Source organism: Odontesthes bonariensis, chromosome 1 (genome assembly GCF_027942865.1).
Source record: "Odontesthes bonariensis isolate fOdoBon6 chromosome 1, fOdoBon6.hap1, whole genome shotgun sequence".
Classification (NCBI taxonomy): Eukaryota; Metazoa; Chordata; class Actinopteri; order Atheriniformes; family Atherinopsidae; genus Odontesthes; species Odontesthes bonariensis.
In genome coordinates, this window is record NC_134506.1 from 42,318,876 (window position 1) to 42,339,143 (window position 20,268).

Consider the following 20,268-nt stretch of genomic DNA (forward strand, 5'->3'; position numbering starts at 1 on the left):
TAACAACTTGATAAAAAAAGGCAACAAAATATATTCCAATGATAATAATTAAATAGCAACATTAACACAAACCTAAATAAATAAGTTTCAAATCAAAGCAGAAAATATTTTTATATCACATTCTATTAAATCATTATTTCAGAACTTGTTTTTCTACTTGATCTTGTTAGCATTTATTGTCACATAAACTTATTTAGCTATTTATATATTTTTGCATCTATTTAAGATTATGGCATCTTCAGTGCTCCACAGTGTTATGATAATAATTAACCCAAGTACCAAAAATAAATGGAAAATCTGCTGGTTACCCAGTTTTTATTATGATTTAATCACTGTTTTTTGTTTTATCTGACACCTACAGGGTATATTTGTGAATAATTTGGTCATTTGTATTCTTATTTTTTTCAATTGCAGACATTGAAAACATAAATATTTGTATTTGATACAGTTTGATAACCGTGTATCTGCAGTTGTTTCTGTCTTTATCAAACATCCATCATGTGCTTTATTGTCTTGCTTTTTGTGTCAAATTGTTGCGTTTCTCTTTTTATACATTTTCTTGCATCAGCTTCATAAAACAGTTGCTTTATGAGGCTTCAACCCTGCAGCTGAAAAAAAAATGTCCATTGATTTAGGACATTTCATTTTCATGCTGCAAATATTTTTGGGTCGAAACTCAAGAGATTTCCCTCAAAGGTTTGATTTCACACAGCGGGAGCACAGATGCTGGATGGATGGTCTCTGATTTGTGGGACGAGGCAGCCACTAGCTGTTCAGTCCTTGGTATTACAGGTCTGAAGCTTTTATTTAAAAACAACATAAACCTTCAGCATTGCCCGGTCATGAATTAAAAAAAGCTGCTTTTGAAAGTGCTTCACGTGATACAGTGAGATGCTACGTTACTGGAGTTCTAAGTTACTGGAGAGCTGCTGTAAATAGTAATATTTTAAACCACTGTTTAAGTGAGCCAGCTGTTTTATCATATCTAAAGTATTAGAGAAGCTTGTTGCACATTTGGAGAGCATTAAATCAAAATTACTGCTTGCTTAAGTGAGCCTGCACCAGATGACCTGAAATGTCCGGATCATTAAGGTACAAAAATCAATCAGAAACATGTTCCAACACATTTCCGGCTCCACAGAATGTGTCACACCTTCATACCCATTTGTCTGCGGGTTGTAATTTTTTTAGCCTTATTTTGAATGAGATGTTTCAATACCCATCCATCCATTTTCAACCATTCCCACCCTTTTCCATCGGAGGACCATGGCTTCAGATGTGAAGGTGATCATTACCACCCCTGCAGTTTTACACTTGCTGCCTCACACACTCAGCGGGGTCACATGGCTCTGAAAGGATCGGATTATTGGCTAAATTACAATAAGACTGAGTTGAGCGAGGGTAATTCTCCTTGGATATATGGCGGTGAATGAATGGGATCAGAGGCACAAAGCGTGTCATACCCCGGTATGATAGGTGGCGCTGTACCCATTCCAGCTGTTGCTAACAGAGCCACTTCCTGTTGACCTCTGCACCACCAACAACAACAACAAACTCAGGCATTGGAGAAAGATGGAGAACGCAGAGCAAGATGAAGCTACGTCCCTCTACATTTGGTCTGTGATGAGCTGCTTGTTGCACAAACTCGATGCCCAACGGAGCATTCTCCATCGCGTTGTTTGTTTCTTTCTGACGGCGACAACAACAGGAATATCGTCTCCTTTGACTTCCGGGTCACGACCCCGGGAAAACATCTGGAGCATGCGCAGAACGCAAAGTCTGATTCACCACGTGCTTCAGCGTCTACAAGAAGGTTTAGAGTGACTTTCAGCCCAGTTATCTCGGGGTCTGAATCCGATCCAATTTCTTGTCAGATTAAGGTGTCTACATGCACTTAATAACTCAGTCTGTGTTCGAAACCGCATACTACATACTACATACTTCCATACTGCATACTCATTGATCAGACAGTATGCAGAGCATTTACCCATAATGCATTTCGCTCCTGCCCGAGCCTAAATCAGCCGGCCTGAAGCTGATTTCTCTTAAGCTCTAAACTCTGTAAACTTTAGCAACATTTGAAACATTTTCAGGAGAGAAAGTAGTCGTTTAGATCCCCAACGTGTTGAAAATCTGACAAAATACCGGCTGTTTACAATTTTGTTCCCACGAATTCGGCGCTACTAAAGCTAGCCGCAGTGAGCTAACGCACTTCCGATTATTTTCACAAAATAAAATACCCGTTGCCTTTTATCATAGGTAAAGCCATTACGATACAATTGGTGCTTTTGTTTTGAAAACAGGAAGTGAACCTACCCTCGTTGTAGCTAGCTTGAAACTGCCGTTTTGACAGGAAATGACGATCGGCGACGTCACGTTACGTTGCATCTTGGGTAGTTTGAGTATAAGTAGTAACCTCATAATGCATACCCAACATTTCAGAGAATCTAGTATGCATCCGGGAAAAAAGTCAGTATGGGTAGCAGCAGTAGTAGGAGAAGTATGCGGTTTCGAACACAACCTCAGTCTTATTGTAATTCGGCCAATAATCCGATCCTTTCAGTGCCATGTAACCCTACTGAGTGTCTGCTGGCTGTCTCCGCTCAATGAAGTTACCAAAACATCCTCAAAAAAGCAAAGATGTAATACTAAACTAAAAAATATACCCTTCTGCCATTGGCTATGCTTTAAACGTCTGCCCATAAGTGTTATCAACAGAGTCAGAGACAAAGGGCACCTCTATGTGGACATGTAGCCAACATTTTGAAGATAGTAATATTCTGTTTTTGTAACTGTCCTTTTGTGCCTTTTTAAGTTTAGGCCCGAGTTTGGAACAACACCAAGATTTCTGGGTTATTTGGAGGTTTTGGCATGAGTGGCATGTGCAGTTGTGCAAAGGTGCATTGTGGAGGTAAAATAACAAATCGGGAAAACTGAGTCAACTAACTACAAGAATCTTCCAAAATTAACCAACTTGAACTTACCAGTCACATAGTGTAACGGCTGTAGGCCCAAACTGCACAACTCTCTCTCTCTCTAAAACCTCCATCAATTAACAGTCATCCATCCCCCACAAACACATTTATACCATAAAATATTTGCATGAATGTAAATGAACAAGTACAGTTGACATGACAATGAAATACATTTCTAAGTTTACTGAATGAGAATGCTTTAAACATTCTTTTAACATCAGCAGAAACACACCTATTTCACACAATTGGTACATCCCATGCTTCTTGCTCTATAAAAGCATTGGGACGCTTCTCCTTCAGGTTTAAATGCCAGTCAAGGAAACAACACATGCAATAATCCAAACATCCAAAGAAAGGTTTAAAAGTACCCAACATGTCTTGTTAAGGATGATGCTCTGCTCAACACAGCAGAAACTTCACAATTCAATAAGCCTACCAGATGGAATAATACAATAGACCTTTATCTGTGTGTGCAACAAACTTAAAACTAGGGCTGGGCAATGATTAACATGTTTAATCTAATTAATCACATGATTTCCCTGATTAATCACAATTAATCGCATTTGTACGCAGAATCCAAAAATGAATCCAAAAGTAGTGTATAGCTTTTAGCATTTAGCTTTATTTTAAATGTGCTGCCATATGAATGAAAGTGCCATAACATTTGTTGTGCAAACACACTTTTAACATCAGCATCTTTCTGTAGTTTTTATGTAGAAGCCTCGCTCCACTGTCTGTTTCCTTGAATGACTTGCTGCTATCAGTTGTGTGTTTTGCCTTTAAGTGATATTTTAGACTGGAACTACTACGGTGAGAAGACAATTCAACTTGGCAGTGTTTACAGATGACTTTGGTTCTGTCGACTCCGCCGTCTGGAAGAACTTTAAAATGAAAATGGCCGAGTAAAAGTTCCGTACCCTTCTCCATGTTTGGTGGATCTGCCGATTACTTTCTTTTCCTGTTCCACAGCAGACAGCAACAGACTTTTACAAAATAAAAGCCTGTGAGCAACAGACTTTTACAAAATAAAAGCCTGTGAGCAACAGACTTTTACAAAATAAAAGCCTGTGAGCAACAGACTTTTACGATAATAAAATAAATTTAAAAAATAATACAAATAAAAAAAACTGCGTTAATGCGCAATAATATATTTAGCGGCGTTAAATAATCAACGAGTTAACTCGGCCAGCCCAACTTAAAAGGCATGGTCTACACTATTGTAATGATTGTATGGGACCTAATTTAATATTTACTTCTTGTTTTCGGTATCTAATTGTAGAAAATTCTGACACATCTATTCATAGATTCAGTTAAAGTGCATACTGAGTGACTGTAGAAGACTACAGTCACGTTGTGACACAAGTTGTGTTCCCTTCAATGATTTTTTCATGCATATTGTGACATCGTGCCTTGATGCTGATGCTAATCTAATTCCGCTCGTGTCAGCGGACATGGTGGTTTTAAAGAAAATGCAGTGTTGATGAGAAAGAGCCATCAGAGAAATATGTATCTCTTAATAGAGACACATGAAAGAGTTTTAATGATGGAGAAAAGCGATCTAAAAGAGATGGGCGATTAAGATTTGTGTTTAAATCGTTCGTGATACAGACTGGAGCGGCTAAATAACTACATAAATATATTTTTGTGTTGTCAGCATTGTTTCAAAGCAGGGAAAGCAGCTTTGTGTGGGAGGAAAATGTGACAGATAAGAAGCAAATAAGGCCTGATGAATCGTTTGTATTATTTGGCTGAATTTGAAATTTACTTACATACAAAAACATGCAAGACAGTAGAGAGTTTAAAACTTCCCACTTCCGCTGAGAAATCAAAAACCCTTTTGAGGCTTATCTACCCGTGTCACATTTTCTACACTTCCCCAAAAGCCGAATATCATCAAACTTCATGTTATTTCCATTCGTCTGAAGGAACAAAGCTCTCAATCTACTCTAATCACCCTTGTCAGGGGTTATTGGCATTTGTGGTTTCAAGCGTTTAAATTTCACTCTGTAATTGTGGCTTTTAGAGCTAAATGATTTAGAGAATGTTTGCCTTGTACTAAGATACTGATACTATGGTTTTAAATCCCTGTAAAGCTGCCTGACTACCAAAAAACAAACATTTTTTAAAGTATCCCGTTTGTCTATGATTCAACAGACACTAATTAATTCCCAGTGGGTAAACTATTTTGGCACCAATACATTAAACAACAAACAAAGAGGGAGGGGGGGGGGGGGCTGGGTTACTCTTATATATTCCCTTTGTTTATGCTTTTTAATAAATAAAACACCACACAACCAAACTTGAAATGTAAAGACTCTTTAGTTGTAATCTTTACGCTCAAAATAGATAAAAGAAAATTAAATAAATCACTTGGATAGAGTGAGAGTGTTAATATTTAACAGAAATAGTACCCAGTTTTACTATTATTCAGTCTCTTATATTCAAAACATCAAATAAATTTGAGCAAAACCTTTAACCTTAGCTCGAATTAACGAAACAAGTTTATACAGAGCAGAGAGCAAGCTAATCACATGCAACGCTATGCTAAAGCTAACGGCTAATCACATACAACGCTAGGCTAAAGCTAACGGCTAATCACTTACAACGCTAGGCTAAAGCTAACGGCTAATCACATACACCGCTAGGCTAAAGCTAACGGCTAATCACGGAGCTTAGTCGCAGTTTCAAAAACACTCATATGCTCAGAATTACCTCTCGGTTGGTCACAAAGTTCTTCATATCAGGTAAACTGGCCGTTTCCCATAAAAATAAGAACTCCGGTCCACCAAATCACTCAAACAAGGTGAAGATCACTCGTATCCCTTCAAGAATTGAATGATTGTCAATTCACAAAACAAGTAATAATACAGTGAGCCTAAATATGTCTTTGTTGTACTCATTCTCGGGCCTGAAACTGCCAAAGAGTGCCGGGCGACTGAGATACCGGAGGTCTCAACTTTTGTATCCAGCCTTGCATCACACTGTTTACTACTTGATGGACACTTGACATTTTTGTGGGCTTTTGATGGTGTCTTTGTTGTCTCTTTAACATGAAAACAAAACCATGTATTATGTCTTTATATGTGCAGGACTCACATGGGGATTTGCTTTTAAGATGGTCTTGTTACACCACACAGCGGTTACATGCCGCCATTCTGACAATGGGCCTCCAATTGTCGGAATGGTGACACTTAATTTTCTATTAAACATCCCGCCATTCCATCAACTCCTTTAATAGCCTATTAAAGCCTTTTTTTTTTTTTAGAGGAACTCCACAACCTCGCAAACCAACTATCATAAATTATTATCAAAATCCCCTGAAATTTCAAATATCAAAATACAGGTATTAATGTAAATCGGGCGAGTCTGAAACATGTTAGAATAAGCAGAAATACAGAGTTAGTGACCTGTCACAGCAGCCAGCTCCACAGAGCGTCTTTTGAGCGCTGGCATCATATGCAACATTAATAATTGCAGTTACAGACATCAATGAAAGCTCACCTGTGTCGGACAGTGCTGCAAATAAAACCAATTTCATATATTAGGCTACCTTAAACGTATTATGATTATTATTAGTTTATTAGTTTTAAATCAATAGGTGAACAGTAGTGATGGGTCATGCGCACAAGCATCGGTTCTGAGAGCTTAGGCTCGCTGCTTAGGTTTCACTTTCAGTGCTCAGTCCCAGCTCTGGTTACAACAGAGCTTTGTTATGATTGGCCAGCATGGCGACCAGCATGCGGTATTCACGTGAGAATTAAGGAGTTTGGTTCTGGTTCTGTTCTGTGGATTTGTTTGAAATTTTTTGGTTAATTTGTCCAATAAAAAGGTTTAATTGAGGACATTATTAAAGGATAAGACCGGTTTTTTGACATTGGGCCCTTGATTTCACATTATAACATGATGTTCTACTCACCCCTGCTTGTTGTTGAACATTTGGAGCTGTTCCGAAGATATTCGCGAGGCGTCTGGCTGCTCTCTTGAGATATTCGGCCATGAAACGGTTTCCTATGGGCAAGCTTATACAGGCACAAACTATGCTGTTTATAATTTATTAATTACTGTACACTAGCACTGATAACGTGGAGGTGCGTCGCTTACTTAAAAAAATCCGGGTTACTGTAATTTTGATTTTTTTATCGTAAAGTGGGTGTTACTGACGTCATCGTCGTGCTACTGCCACAGACAGCCCACAGACCTGCTGCCTATTTATTCATTCGGCTAAAATTCAAAATTAGTAACCCGGATTTTTTTAAGTAAGCGACGCACCTCCACGTTATCAGTGCTAGTGTACAGTAAAAGGCTAGTTGGCTGGGGCCACAAAAATAAAGCGTTTTGCTACTCAAAACAATATGCGTTCAAAAGAGTAATACATTTGCATCACAAAATCGTTCTCCAGGAGAAAGTCTGACCTTGGCCCTATCGTCCGTCTGTCTGTCTGTCGGTTGGTCGGTCGTGTGCCTGGTAGCCTTTTGGAGGGGATCGTACTGTATGAGTTGGAAATTGAAGAGAGACACTTTGGATACGGACATTAAAGGCAAAAAAAAGATACAAAAAAGGCAAAAAGACAAAAAAGAGACCAAGAAAAGGCAAACAAAAAAATGGATCAGCAACCCTGATGAATGGTTATTTTTTTGATGGTTAAAAATCTACATATACCATCTCACCTTTGCCTTGAAACTTGTTGAACCAGCCTAGACTAGTTTCTCTCCGTTAAACAACATTGTCTTTTGAAGGGCAGCTGAGGATGTAGGCTATGAATGAGATGTGGATTTAGGATTTGCCATGTCTAACTAGTCACCCTAAAATCTACTAGAATGGAAGAAATTGCATTTAAGAAATGCAAAATTTTCTAGAGGAAGGCCCCACACTCTGCACTATTGCATACTCATAAAATGTATACACGTACCTACATCACATCTACACAGATATATATATAGATATATATATATCTATATATATATATATATCTGTACTGTGGAACAACTTCTGAGATGGGTGTCGCGAACCGACACGCTGAAATCTCACTCCAAGATTTTTGGATTTCTGGATGTCATACAGCATCATGTCAAAAGAGGCGAACTATCCCTTTAAGCTCTACCCGTACGTTTATTAGTGTGATTTTGTGGTGCCGAGCCCAACAATACTCATCATTTTATATTAAAATTTAACTTTTGGCCTTGATTTAAAAAAAAAAAAAAGGAGAGCAAAGATGACCGTTAGTGACGTCACGCCTGAGCCGCTTGAGAAGCACGTGACGGTGACTGGGCTCCAGTCAGCTGATAAAAGTCGACAACAAGCAGTTAGTGCACAGTCATTGTGATTCCTTTGGACCTGGTTCTGCCACGATGAGGAGCCTGTTTCTGTGCGTGCTGGCGGCGTTAGCGCTCACCAACGACGCCCTGGTCCGGTAAGTTAAAAAAAAAACCTTGTTTGTTTAGTTTAAATTAAGCAGGTTAAACGTAATGCTACGCTCGTTAGCATGCAAGACAAACAAGGTTACCCCTGTAGCTTAACGGTTAAAACGGTCGGAGTGCTGCTCCTAAACTTCGTGTCATTCGCTTTTTGCTAACATTCACGCGGCTAACGTTAGCCGGAACCAGCCCAGTTCATCTTGTGACATTTAGCTGAAGTCGTTAGCCGACACTTGCGGTCACACAAGCGGTTTGTTAACAGAAGGGGGCAAAAACTGAAGCGTATCCGGGAAAAAAGCCCCCCTAAGAGGCATTAACAAGTGTTCCAGTAAGTCATAATGACATAAGTCAGCTGACTGCGTGCACAGCCGCTGTTATTACACCTGACATGCTAATGACCCCCCCCTGCACTGTGTTGTTATGACACAATTTAACTCCCTATTTACACGATTCATTAAATGTCTTGAAGAGTGTGAAAGAGAAAAACTAGTTCAACTAGTCTGCAGACACCCTGCAAACCAACCCTTAGTTATGTCATGCTCCTACTGTATGTAGTAGTATGATGACACTTTTATTTTATTTTATCTTATTCGATTTTTGTTTTATTTTATTGCTTTCACTGTTCTTTTATTGTTTTTACTTATTCTTCTCTTTATTTATTACCCGCTGTAAAGCACTTTGGTACACCGTAATGATTGTTTTTAAAAGGCAGTATAAATAAAATACATTTACAGTTGAATTAACTCCTAGAATCACCTTTTTAACCCATTTCCTCTTTGAAAAACAAATGTATCTTTTTGACAACATCCTAAATGATATAAAACTTTAATAATGTAACGGTTGCTAAAACCTTTTGCCTTTGACAAAGTAAAAGCTCCAGCCGGATGTTTTTGGAGGTTTTAAAACTGGTTCAGTTTAGTATTTGGACAAAAAAAAAGGAGGTCGGTGTCTGCAGAGGATTGAACAAAATAATTATCTTAAACCCAGTCACTGCAAAAATTGAAATTTTTAATTGAAATGGCGCTTTCTATTTATCGACTTTGCCACTCGGTTTTAATTTGAATTGTAATTAATTTTATTTCATTGTCGAATTGTTATTCTGTACATTTCAAAGTCCAAAAAATAATGATCTGCTGATATTTTTCAGGTAAATTGTGCTGAAATGAAATTGGTTACATGCTTGCATATCTTCACTCGTCTTTATTAGCTCAGATCGTATCAGAGAGGTTCACGATGGCTCTTTTTTTGGCATCTTTACAAGTATAAAGACTATAAAATCTCTCGGGTGGGACAGATTTTTACAACTCTGAGCAGTAAAATGTTGATGAGCAGTGACCATTTGGTCAGATCTTATCTATAGTTTCCTCTTCGGTGAACTGATGGTTCAAATAAATGATCTTTATATTGTAACGTGGTGGAAAAAGCTCCACATTTCCATGATCAGATGTCACAGGAAGGCTGATTTTCAATGCGTTGCGTGGGTTAAAACGCCAGGTTTTCACAGCTTTTAGATCGGCTCAGCCAGCATGCTGAAGCTGAACATCCTGTACCACGTGCAGCCGTTTGAATCGACATTACACGGCCGGCTTCACGTGATCAAACCCCCTCTGATCGGTTTTCTTTGGTTCTTTCTTAGGATTCCCTTAAAGAAATTCCGCTCCATCAGACGCGAGCTGACCGACTCCGGCAGAGCAGCCGAGGAGCTTCTGGCCGACAAACACTCCCTGAAGTACAACCTTGGCTTCCCCTCCAGTAATGGACCCACTCCAGAAACCCTGAAGAACTACCTCGACGTAAGCATCGCCCTTTTACTCTTCACCCTTTTAACAAACCTTTCAGAAGCTAAAAGCCGAGCTGGGAGAGGCCACAACAAAGCTCCCGTTGTGTTCTGATCGCCTCTGCCTTTTTCCATGCAGAATGGAGACGGGCTTTCCTACACATAAACGATTTAGATTCGGACACAAAGTGATCAAACTGTTGCAGAAGAGGAGCCGAATGCTCCCCTGTAAGCCTCTTATCAGCTGACGGTTTGTTTGCTTTCAGAGTTGCTGAACAAATGAGATGATCGGCTTTGTTTTCTTTAAGTGATCAGCAAAAAAAAAGTTTTGGGGTGTAAACTTGGAGCTATTTTTGCGGTCATTTGTGATCATTACTGATCAGTATCTGTTTGTAAATCAGCTGTAACGATAAACAGAAAACGGCTTCAAACGGTTTCCGGAGATGTTTTTAGATTATAAATAATGTCAGAACACTTTGTCACAGGTTTGGTGTCCCTTAGCTACACCAGTTACTGTGTAATCTGAGCTACAGGTGACTTAACAACGTCAGCAGCACCTGTTTCATTTATTTAAATACATGTTTATTCAATTTTCAAAAGACGAAACAGAAATACACACCACAAAAACAAACATACCGTCAATTCCGGACTGTAGAGCGCACCGGAATATAAGCCGCACCCTCATTTTAAAAAGAAAATCCATTTTGTACATGGTAATATGAGATATTTACACAGAAAGATGTTACACTTGAGGATTTTTAAACTTTTAATTAAATGCATATGGTAACAGAAACAAATACACACTGCAAATGCTTTTTGCTTTTTTCCCGAACAGTGCCTGTAACAGGTGGTTTAAAAAATAAAATAAAAGACAGCAGCCTACCAGGAAAAGTCATTGATCGCCTTCAATTTAAAAGCTGCATCATACGCATTTTGTTTGTTTTCCATGTTGAGAGAGTACAAATGACCGATTTACAATAATTTAGTAGTGCAAGTGTGTTTGATTTATCGTACAATTTCATTGGACCACTGAACTATTCCCTAATGGTGTTGGTCTAATGTTACGGTGCGAAATGTTTTTGGTGGCATGAAAACAAAAGGGGAAAAAAAGCATATATTAGCCGCACCGTCTTACAAGCCGCGGTGCTCAAAGCCTGGGAAAAAGTACGGTAAACACATTTGGCTCACATACACATCCAAGTTTAAATTCAGATTTAAATTTATACAGGTGAGAGATTCAGGAGTCATCCCATACAAATAAGATGAGCAAGCAAAATAAACCAAGTGTTCACTGCCATGCATGATGCATTCACACGATCAAAGAAAGGAACACAGAAACAAAAACATACCAATTAAATGGTTGGGTGTCATTCTCAGCTATGATACAAACCCTCCTGCAAGAATGGTAGAGCTATTCAAACCAATATATGACCAAAAAGGGTTGCCATGTTTTACAAAAAGCATCATCTTTGCTGTGTAATTTACACGTCAGATAGTCCAAAGCAACATATTCAAGTGTCACCCTGTGCCACTGAGCCTTAGATGGGGCTTTATCCATTATCCAATTCAAAAGAAAACACTTTCTAGCACAGAAAGCAAGTGTTTGGTGAAGTTTTCTCTTAAATTTGTCAGTAATGGACAAATCGGACATGCCAAGTAGCAGATATGAGGGGTCATTATTTCTATTAGTAAGACAGAATCTTATTAATTTCTTGCTTAATGACCCACCAAAACTGCTGCACTTTTCCACAGTGCCACAAACAATGTGTAAGACTACCGGTTTCTATTTTACACTTGAGTTGGGGTTGACCTTATGACGTTGAGAGGGAGATATGTGGGCACTATGCAGGCGCTTTAGTTGCATACACTCAGCGTATTGGCATTCTTCCAGCCTTCGTCCGTTATCTTAATATTGAGTTCTTTTTCCCAGAAGCTTTTCAGGAAATAAGTGTTCGTGGTATACCCAGCACCTGTTTGATTTAAAAATAAATAAATAAAATGTATATGTATATTTATGAGGTAATTCCAACATATAACAGAGTTAATTATCAATACAAAATGGCCTAAATATTAAACACTCCTCTGTAATGTGCTAATAAATTATCAATAAGGAGGATTTATTAATGAAGCTGCAAATGTAGACATTTTTAAATCCAGGTTAAAGACATTTCTTTTCTCATGTGTCTATGCATGAAATATCTTTTTAACTTATCTAGACTGTTGCCTTGTTTTTAAATTCATTTAAATGATTTTATTTGTTTCTCTTTATATTCTTTGATGTATTTTTAATGCTTCTTGCACTCCCTGCTGCAATGCTTTTATTTTATGTAAAGCACTTTGAACTGTTTGTACATGAAATGTGCTATATAAATAAAATTGATTTGATTACATTTAGCTGTGTGTACTCATAGGAGATTTCTCCAACCAAAGTGGGCCAGAGTAGAACTAAACTTAAGCAAAAACATCTCAATTTTAATCTTGACTATATGCAGCAAGTGGTTTCCTTTTTGTGATGCAAAAGAAACTGACCGATGGTTGAAACTGTAAAACATTTAGTTTTTAACTAGTTAATCAACCGTTTAAGGCTGTAAATCATATTATGGACATTTTTTTTTTTTTTTTTAACTCTGGTTGAACTTTTGAAGCTGCTGTGTCAGAGTGAGGAAATGAAACTAAGAAAGAAATTAAACAATAAATCAGACTCCACTTCTTCTTTTTTTTTTTTGCTTTGAAGAAGCGCTCGGATGAGTCGGCAAAAAATGTCTTATTTAGCAACGAGCTGCGCAGCTTTCAGTCACATGAAGGGAAGTTTGCTTCAGATCCTGAATCTGTGGAGTAATGGTTTCCTGTTTGAATAAAAGCAGCTGAGTTATTGACACGACTCGGTATCTGTTTGACCTCCAGACTCACTCTTTCTCTTGACTGAATTACCATTTTCTGTCTCAGGCTCAGTATTACGGTGAGATCGGTTTGGGCACTCCTTCCCAGCCCTTCACCGTGGTGTTTGACACGGGTTCGTCCAACCTGTGGGTGCCCTCCGTTCACTGCTCCCTGCTGGACATCGCGTGCCGTAAGTCCCAAACACGGCTGTGAACCCTCCTGCTGTTGGATCCGACTCCTCAAACTCTCCTTCTGCCTTTTCAGTGCTGCACCACAAATATAACGCCGCTAAATCCAGCACATACGTGAAGAACGGCACCTCCTTCGCCATCCAATACGGATCGGGCAGTTTGTCGGGATACCTCAGTCAGGACACGTGCACTGTAAGCCCCTCGTGTATGGAAGTTTTTCTGTGCCATCAGTTTGAATATGAATTTCTAATATTGAATTTTTACAGCATCAAAATCAGACTTTGAATTTGAAAAACCAAGTGTTAAAAAAAATAAATAAATCTAAAAACAAAAATCAGTGGAGAAAAAACAATTCAGTGAAAAGAAATTCAACTAAAAACACATCTCTTTTCCCTGGCCTTCCATAGCTGAAATGGAGTTTCACCTTGGCTTGGTACTTTTATTGTTATTGTTACTGTTATTGTTATTTTATTGCTAATTTTATCTCATATTTTATTTTTATCTGTGTTTGAAAGTCATTCCTATTGATTTTATTGATGACTTTCGTGATGCAGTTGCTGTTGTGAAGCACTTTGGTCAGCTGAGGCTGTTTTAAATGTGCTATAGAAATAAACTTTGAATTTGAATTTGAATTGAACTTAAAAAAAAAATCACTTTTTCTTTTTTTTTTTTTTTTTAAATAAAAATTTAAAGTTTGATTTAATTTTTCCATTGGTTTAAAAAAAAAAAAATCAATGTAAAAAAAAAATCAATTAAAAAAATTGTACCTTTTAAAAAATTTAACTTAAAAAAATCTATAAATCTAAGACTATCTATTACTCAATTTTACTAACACAAATGGCGAATAAAGTAAACTCACTCACCGAAGCAGCATCACCCGCATTTGGTAGACATGGCTGATCTGAATTTTTTATTTATTTTTTTTTTTTTTTACACTGATTTTTGTTTTTAGAAATTGATAACACCGTTGGTTTTTCAAATTCAAAGTCTGATTTTGATGCTGTAAAAATTCCATATTAGAAATTCGTATTCAAACTCTGATGGCACAGAGAAACTTCCATACTCGTGCATCTGTATAAAGATGCTGAACCGTAATCTTGGGGAACCTGTTCAACATTTCTTTCCTGCTCGTCCAGATTGGGGACCTATCGGTGGAGAAGCAGCTTTTCGGTGAGGCCATCAAGCAGCCCGGCGTGGCCTTCATCGCAGCCAAGTTCGATGGGATCCTCGGCATGGCTTACCCCCGGATCTCTGTGGACGGGGTGGCTCCGGTGTTCGACAACATCATGAGCCAGAAGAAGGTGGAGCAGAACATCTTCTCCTTCTACCTGAACAGGTGAGATGGACCCCGCCTTCAAAGACGGCCCTGGTTTGTTACCGTAACACTTTATTTATAAAGATGGCAAAAAAAAAAAAAAAACACAAGATAAAAGTAATAAAGGAGTCCAAAAATATACAACGAATAAAATCGGTTAACTTCTCGCTCTGGGGTTAACGAGACGGCACCTTTTAAAACGCTTAAAAACAAATAAAAGGATTTAAAAATTAGACTGGAAACTGAAACTGGAGTAATGTCTTCTTCTTTTTACCCGTTTTAAAAGCATCAATCAAATTAAAGGGATAGTTCGCCTCTTTTGACATGAAGCTTAAAATTAGTTTTTCTTGGTTTAACAACAAGATTTCAACAGGCTGCAGCTTTAAAAATGATCAAGTGAAACTGCAAACGGGAGAAATATTGAGTGTGAACCAAAGTTTATGGAGATAATAAATTTAATCACCTAATTTGCATGCAATGACATCACTGTGTTGCCTTGGATTCCACAACTTCTAGTAAACCTTGAATTTTTTACACATTTCCATATAGTTTTTCTTTCTTTTCTGAATTATTGAATAAAACTGGTCAAAGTTCTGATATTTTTTTGTGTTTTATGTCATTTTATTCACGTAAAATGTCTTTAAATCAGTGGCCCAGCTTCTCATTACTGCTGACACACTTGTTTCCAGCCACATTCAGACCATTTTGTCATCAATTATACTCATTTTGAATGGGAACCTCCTTAATTTGAGGGAATAATTCCAATAATGCACGTCTGCCATCTGGTGGTGGTGAATAGAAACAAGATCTGATGTGTTTTATGTGTCTTCTAACCTGTTTTACTCAGTTACTTCTTAATAAGAAGAAATACTTTTTCCTTTATCAGATTAATCTAAGGAATAACCTGTAGATCGGGGGTCACTTTGGTTGTAGAGATCTGAGGAAAATGTGTTAAACAAAGCTGATTTTTAAAATGTTTTCAGAGCTAAATCTGAAAGCTCTGAGCTGCTAAATAACCTGAAGCCCAGTATCAGGGACATTGAACACTTCCATCTCATTTCCAACAATTCTTTAAAAAAAAAAAAAACTCAAACATTCACTCCAGAACAACTCAACAATCTAAGCTGCTGCATATCCCGCTCTGTTGTACCACTAGAGCACAGTTTCCCATCAAATATAAAGGCGTACCTGTATGGAAAAAGTATATTAAATTAAAAGATCACCTGTACTCTATGGGACTGTCTTAATACTTTTTCTTCTCTTTTTGGTTTATATTTGCTATTGCAATTTAGTCTTTTGATTTATTTTAATTTATTTCTTGAGTCATTGCTTGATTATTGATTTTTGTGATGTTGTTTTTATTTATTTAATTTTTTTTCTCTCTCTCATTAATCCATTTATTCTATCCTGATTAAGATACATTTAATTTAGTTTATTTATCTTAATGGTGAGGCTCTCGATAAGCCCTCCCAGGGTTTCTAACCTCTCCAGCACGGACTCATTTCAGCTTATCATTTATTATAATTTATTATCTATTATGTATATATATTTATTTATTTCTTTTATGTGCTATATTCTTGTTTGTAATGTTTTATTAAAGTACAATAAACAAAGTCTGGCAGGTGTCAGAGGATGAGATCAGTGTTTGCATGAGGGCTGGATGTTTCTCTTAAAACTGATGCATTGTGGGGAATATTTTGAGAAAGAAAGGAACCAAAATGGTGGCTGGAGTTCATGGGGTAGAATCCATTCATGTGATCTAACAGTTCAAATGTATTCAGTCTTAAATTCTACTTAAACAGGATATCTGAACGTCTGAGACACTGAAAACTAAAGAACAGGAGAATAAAGTAGTTAAATTAAAGGAAGAGTTGTTTAAATTCAGCACAAATGTTTAGATTTAAAAAAAAAAAAGCTGTTTGTGTTTCATCTCTTCAGGAACCCGGACACCGAGCCCGGCGGCGAGCTGCTGCTGGGAGGAACCGACCCCAAATACTACACCGGCGACTTCAACTACGTCAACGTCACCCGTCAGGCCTACTGGCAGATCCACGTGGACGGGTGAGCGCTCCAATATCAGACCAAATTTAATGCCAAGTGATCCGTTCCTGCGAGAAAATGATGAGACTCGGCAGATTTGGTAAATAAAAATGGTGGCCGCACCTCCTTTAAACTCGCAGCGAGCAGCTTCCACTGAGTTTTATATTCGATCCACGAAATTAAGGTAAAGGACAGTTTTCCAGTGTCTCATCAAACTCAATCACAGCCCTTTTACAGACAGCCGTTCCGCTTCCTATTCGCCCCATTATAAAAAATTTGGCTGCAGTTCAGTTGATTTTCTCTGGGGGCGCTGGCGAGAGAGTGCAGAATGACCATTTTCCATAGGGCTGGCGCTAATAACTCAAAAAATGTCCCCGCTAGCAGCTGCAAACCTGAAAATAATACTGTGATTTCTGACAGAAGGATGTGGATTTATATCGAAAGTACAATAACCTGGGAGTTATAGCTTTCTGTTTTCTTACAGGTCTGGCATTTGCGAGTCAGTCTCCGCTAGCATTTTGCTAACGGAATCTGAAGAACCCACGGCAGATTACGACCGGCTGCTTTACGGCACTCGTCCACTGTGCCAGAGTGCTAACCTGGTGCCGCTAACAACAACCAAAGCTAAACCAGAGGCTAGTCAGAGAGTATGTAAAAGGGATGTGCTGAAATCTGTAACTAATTGAGCTAACACCTCTCTGCTAGCTCAGCGCTAGGACTGACCACGCCGTAAAGTGATGCCACATGCGTGACGTCACTCGTGAGGCAATACTGACAATAAATGTGTATTTTAAAAAGATCTAGTGAGTCTAAAAAAATCAAACCAAGTGCCGTTTGAAAGGATAATTTATCCTTCCTTTAGGAAAATGAAAAAATATAAAAAATTCTATCCAAAGCAATGGCTGGATGTAAGGTGGATTTCATAGTACCACCATAGAGTTCGGCGTGCTCTGCACTGCTTCGTTGGCGCCCCTAGAGTGCAGTACCACCCGGAAATAGCCGCCAGTTTTCCCTCTCCTCATAATAGAGACTCTCTGACTCAATCCAGGTGGTTTTAAGGCGGTCTTTCGACCAATTAAACGTTTAATATCGTAAAAATCGTAAATCTTGTGACTGTGAAACAAAACGTCCGGTTCAGTTGGACCGACCAAAAGAAAGAGCAACAGCACGAATGTTTCTGCGAAGTTTCATCTGCACTTAAACATGCAGCTGTGGCTGAAATCTGAATGTCCACCAGGTGCATGATGGGAAATGATGAGTAGAATCCACTTGTGGATTTAAATTTTTTTTTTTTTGTCTTGGTTCTCTCTAAATCAGAGGTTAAAGATGTAATTAATTTAAATTTAGCTGTTATAACCTGTAGCTTCAGCCTTTGTCATTCATTTCCTTGTGATTATGTTTTGGGAATAATTTCTTATTAATAAGAACTCTGTAAATTGGATTTAATGAGTTTGACAAAGTTTTAAATGAGGAATAAGATCCTGACAACCTTTGAAGCTGAAGGGAAACGAGCAGCCAAAACATTATGACCGCTGTGCAGATGTGGCTGACAGCTGGAACCATCCACAGCACCTCGGCCTCCAGGACTTAAAGAACCTGCTGCTTTGACGTCCGTGTCGATACTTTCGCCTGTTTTTTGTAACGTTTCTGCGTGTTTTTGACAGTCTGGCCATCGGCAGCCAGCTGAGTCTGTGTAAGGACGGCTGCGAGGCCATCGTGGACACCGGGACGTCCCTGATCACCGGCCCATCGGCGGAGGTCAAGGCCCTGCAGAAGGCCATCGGAGCGCTTCCACTCATCCAGGGGGAGGTGAGACGACCATTTTTATCCCATCTTCTGTTTTCTAACTTTGGTTCTTGTCTTATTTTAACCAACAAGGAAGTTTTATTTATTTATTTATTTTTTTTCAAATAGGGCTGGGCAACGATTAAAATGTTTAATCTAATTAATCACATGATTTCCCTGATTAATCACGATTAATCGCATTTGTACGCAAAATCCAAAAATGAATCCAAAAGTAGTGTATAGCTTTTAGCATTTAGCTTTATTTCTAAATGTGCTGCCATATGAATGAAAGTGCCATAACATTTGTTGTGCAAACACACTTTTAACATCAGCATCTTTCTGTAGTTTTTATGTAGAAGCCTCGCTCCACTGTCTGTTTCCTTGAATGACTTGCTGCTATCAGTTGTGTGTTTTGCCTTTAAGTGATATTTTAGACTGGAACTACTACGCTGAGAAGACAATTCAACTTGGCAGTGTTTACAGATGACTTTGGTTCTGTCCACTCCGCCGTCTGGAAGAACTTTAACATGAAAATGGCCGAGTAAAAGTTCCGTACCCTTCTCCATGTTTGGTGGATCCGCCGATTACTTTCTTTTCCTGTTCCACAGCAACAGACTTTTACAATAATAAAATAAATAATAAAACCTGCGCTAATGTGCGATAAAATATTTATCGGCGTTAAATAATTAACAAGTTAACGCGATAATTAACGAGTTAACTTGCCCAGCCCTAGTTTTTTTAGTTTTTTATTAGTTAATGAAACGTTGTCTGCTTCCAGTGAGTTTGTTTTGTCTTATTCAACCTTTAAAACTAAAAGTTTAAGCCCTGCAGCCTGTGTCTGTAGTGATGATTCGTCTGGTTCTGTTTCAGTACATGGTGAGCTGCGATAAGATCCCATCGCTGCCCGTCATCACCTTCAACGTGGGCGGACAGACCTACAGTCTGACCGGAGAGCAGTACGTCCTCAAGGTGAGATGGCACGTGGTCGTCCAGCAGGGGGCGACTGTGGGGCGAAACGCTCATTAAAGACCAAACGGGTGCAGCTTCTCCACCGGGAGGCTGGTTTTGTTCCTCATTTTTCCTTTTAATCCTCCAGGAGAGTCAGGCAGGGAAGACCATTTGTCTGAGCGGCTTCATGGGTCTGGACATCCCCGCCCCCGCCGGGCCGCTGTGGATCCTGGGAGACGTGTTCATCGGTCAGTACTACACGGCGTTCGACCGCGAGAACAACAGGGTCGGCTTCGCCAAGTCGAAGTAAACTCGCCTGCGATTGGAGCCGCGCGATCAAGTACGACGTTCAACACTGCGAGCGCCTCACGTTTTCTGTTGCTTTGCCATCGAGCTCTTCTTAGCGATAGACTTTTGTGTAGAGCCTAAAGTTACCGATCAGAAGAATTTGTGCGATTTCTGAGACAGCGTGAAGCGAGGTTTTGGGATTTGATAGATTGTGACTGTACAGGATCAGCCAAGTGTGTCGGTACCACCATTTCACATTCAAGTGATCTTTGTTTTTTAATTCAGGGATTTATTTTAAAACTTGTTATTTAGGATTTTTAGGGGGAAGATGGATCTCTGCCACTGGATGTTAACTTTTAATGTGATTTGGCTCAATAAAGACTCTTTTTAAAACGACTCTGTTCTGCTGCTTTTAATCTGTGCCTCTGGGGTTAAAAGTCGCTTTTTTACGGATTAAACGTTGGCCGTTTTCTTCAGGAATAAATGTTACTTTACACTGTTGTTCAAATTAATTAATGTGTATTTACTTTAAATAATTACAACCCATTTGAGTACCAAACATGCTTAGACAAGGCTGCACATGACCCCTGATTCCTCCAGGTCTACTTCAGGAACGTGATCGACCCTCCTAGATGTGAAGGATCTTTTTTTATTT

The 20,268-nt window shown here is 38.7% G+C and overlaps 1 protein-coding gene across 1 annotated transcript; it reads left to right on the plus strand.

Moving 5' to 3' along the window:
* Nucleotides 1–8,240: 8,240 nt before the first annotated feature.
* ctsd (cathepsin D) lies at nt 8,241–19,728 on the plus strand. Its single transcript, XM_075467103.1, has 9 exons — nt 8,241–8,385; nt 10,026–10,182; nt 13,113–13,236; nt 13,311–13,429; nt 14,374–14,573; nt 16,491–16,613; nt 18,257–18,401; nt 19,248–19,346; nt 19,474–19,728. Exons 1-9 carry the CDS (start codon nt 8,324–8,326, stop codon nt 19,633–19,635), a joined length of 1,191 nt encoding a protein of 396 aa, XP_075323218.1. The 5' UTR covers nt 8,241–8,323; the 3' UTR covers nt 19,636–19,728.
* Nucleotides 19,729–20,268: the final 540 nt, after the last annotated feature.